At 32.5% G+C, this 2,535-nt stretch overlaps 1 protein-coding gene across 1 annotated transcript; it reads right to left on the bottom strand.

Annotated features, from left to right (window-relative positions):
• Window positions 1-197: 197 nt before the first annotated feature.
• On the bottom strand, window positions 198-2,529 carry LOC107081322 (trafficking protein particle complex subunit 13-like). Its single transcript, XM_015369522.1, has 3 exons — window positions 2,457-2,529; window positions 893-1,040; window positions 198-817 (listed from the first exon to the last, which is right to left on the bottom strand). The coding sequence occupies exons 2-3, from the start codon at window positions 1,028-1,030 to the stop codon at window positions 710-712; spliced, it is 246 nt and encodes an 81-aa protein (XP_015225008.1). The 5' UTR covers window positions 1,031-1,040; window positions 2,457-2,529; the 3' UTR covers window positions 198-709.
• Between the last annotated feature and the right edge of the window lie 6 nt (window positions 2,530-2,535).

The following is a 2,535-nucleotide window of genomic DNA, read 5'->3' as shown; positions in this document are numbered from 1 at the left end:
TATATATAAAGGAAACATAGTTGGTCCTTTAGAAATAAAATATGATTACACCAACATCAACTCATCAAAAAAAATAAATAAATCCCATTATTCCATTGTTCTACTGCTTTTAATTTTGTAAAATGTTTTGAGGTGACTATAAATGTGCAAAGCTTGTTTTATGTCATGAATCAAAGCTAAGGTTCTTTATTCTTATTTTGTTTAAAAGGAAACATTAACTTCTCTACAGGGCAAAGTATGACACATATTATTGTTTTTGATTCATGATAGTATCTTTATTAATTGGCTGAGGAATAAAACTACTACCGTTACTGTGTGAGGAATTGAAATGTATTTTTATTTCTCCCCACCCACCATTTAGTATAATCATCTTACATCTGCGCAACGTTTGTGCTGATAAAAATGTTTACAATAAGAACAAAATGTGTTTTAAGGGTTAAACAAAGCCAAATTCTCTAAGAGTATCATTATGTTGTGCATGTTAGTATTAATGAGGGAATCCAAAGTTTGCACAGAATGTATTCATTTACACAGATTTACATTTTTATTTTCAAAGGAAACAATTTATATTATTCACAATTCATTTTAAAATACAGAATTGTCCTCTTCAGTTGCAAAAAAAAACAACAACAAAAAAGTGAAGTATTAGTGCAGAATTCCACAGTTGGTCCATTCATATCTAAAATGCAAATAAAGGCGAATAAAAGTTCTAGCATTCATTGCTCATAAACGGGCAGACCACGCACACCTGTGCAATGTCGTCATATTCGTATGTCCGCTTTAGAAAAGTGTCAGTGAGTCTCAGTCCAGAAATACTCTGAAACAAAAAAGAGAAGTAATGAGAAAACAAATGAGACTGGAAGAAGTTACCCTCTGAAGGTTCGGACCGTACCTGCAGACCCTGCTCAGAGGAGAAGACGGTGAGCGGCAGCGACAGGGAGGCAGCAGGACTGAGTTTGCCAAGCTGTCGTCCTGAGATTCCACACCAGTGGATGGACCTTGTGTTGCACATTTCCATCACCAGGTCCATGGTTCTTTCACTGCAGGGGTCACAACAGAAGATATCAGCCAACATCTTTGGGTCATAAAGGGTTCAGAAAAATAAATTTCTTCTTTCACAGATTTGAGAAATTTAGCTTTTAAAACACTTCAATGTTTAAAATTATAAAAAAAATCTATCCAGGTAGATGTGTTTATTATTCTATTAAAGAAATAGTTGCTTCAAATAAAAAATCTTTTACATAAAAAAAAAAAAAACCCATTCTAATAAAAAAACAGGTTCAATTAAAGATTAAAAGTATTTGGATGTAAAAATAAAGTTTGATGGAAAATGTTTTCTTTGATAGAAGTGAAAGGTTTTTGTTTGAAACATTTTAAATTTAAGTAATGTTGGGTAGGACATGTGTTTCTTAATTATTAAATCCCCAAAACATTTTTTTTGTTTTCAATAAAAAAAAAAAATGTTTTCAAAGAAAGAAAGAAAAAACTGTTCAAATGCAAAAATGTGTTTGAAAAAAAATTTCTTTTTCTCTGAATAAACAAATACAAAAAAGCTGTTTTCAAATAATGATTTCTTTCATTAAGAGAAAATCCATGGTATGATTTCACGTCACACCCCAGACTGATTGGTGCCAGACCTTAATAATCGAGTTATCAACGAGTGACACTTAGGTTAAAGACCTTAAAAAGAAAAAGAAAAAATTAAATCATAAAGACGTCGAAACCTAAATAAGGAATCGATCACTCAGGAAAGATCTACAAGGTCATTTGGAAGGCTTTTTGGACCCTAGAGAAACACCACTATCCACAAATAAATTTAAAAAAAAGCACGGAGTGAAGAAGTTTCCCAGGTGAGGCTGGCCTAACGAGAAATTAAAAAAAAATGTTAATGTTAAAAATGTTTCACAGAGCCACTCAAGTTTTAGTCAAACTACATTTAAGGAGTAAGACACAAACTTTCTCACTCCAGGCCTTTAAGTGGCTTTAAGCATTTTTTTTCTTTTTTAACCACACATAAGGGAAAGAAGAGTTGCAGCTAACTAATAGTATTAGCTTCTCTACTAGCTACTAGCAAGTAAGCACTTCTCAACTCAACAGTAAAGAACTTCGACATCAGAATGTGGACAAGAGAGCATTCGAGGCCATGAAGAGTAGAAAATCTGGAGACCAGCAAATTTTATGATTCTCATTATAGCAATCACAATTTTGGATGGGGAAAAAACAAACAAACAAAAAAAATAAAAAATAACCTACCGGTAACCCCAAAACAAAAAAGTCAGTCAAAATCAACCCTAGTTTAAATAATTTTAAACTGATTATTTGTATCTAATTAAATTAAGTTTTGATTTTAAAATAATCACCAAAACAATCTGGAAGGGAAGGAATACTTTTTCTAAGCCTTTCTCATACAGGTTATCATTAGGGTTTTATATATATATTCCTATGGCGGTTTGCACCTGCAGTTGGTGATTTTACAGACGATGCCAAAAGGTTCTTCAAGGTTTACAGTGTCTGGGATCACTTCCAAAGACAGCC

This window comes from Cyprinodon variegatus, unplaced genomic scaffold (genome assembly GCF_000732505.1).
Source record: "Cyprinodon variegatus isolate N-32 unplaced genomic scaffold, C_variegatus-1.0 Scaffold4169, whole genome shotgun sequence".
Taxonomy (NCBI): domain Eukaryota; kingdom Metazoa; phylum Chordata; class Actinopteri; order Cyprinodontiformes; family Cyprinodontidae; genus Cyprinodon; species Cyprinodon variegatus.
Note: the sequence above shows the minus strand (reverse complement) of the source record. Positions and strands in the feature narration are given on the sequence as shown.

Coding starts and splice junctions, on each gene's coding strand:
- LOC107081322 (XM_015369522.1), bottom strand. CDS start 1,030: ATGGACCTGGTGATGGAAATGTGCAACACAAGGTCCATCCACTGGTGT. Junction 818..892: donor CCTCTGAGCAGGGTCTGCAG/GTACGGTCCGAA, acceptor TTTTTGTTTCAG/AGTATTTCTGGACTGAGACT.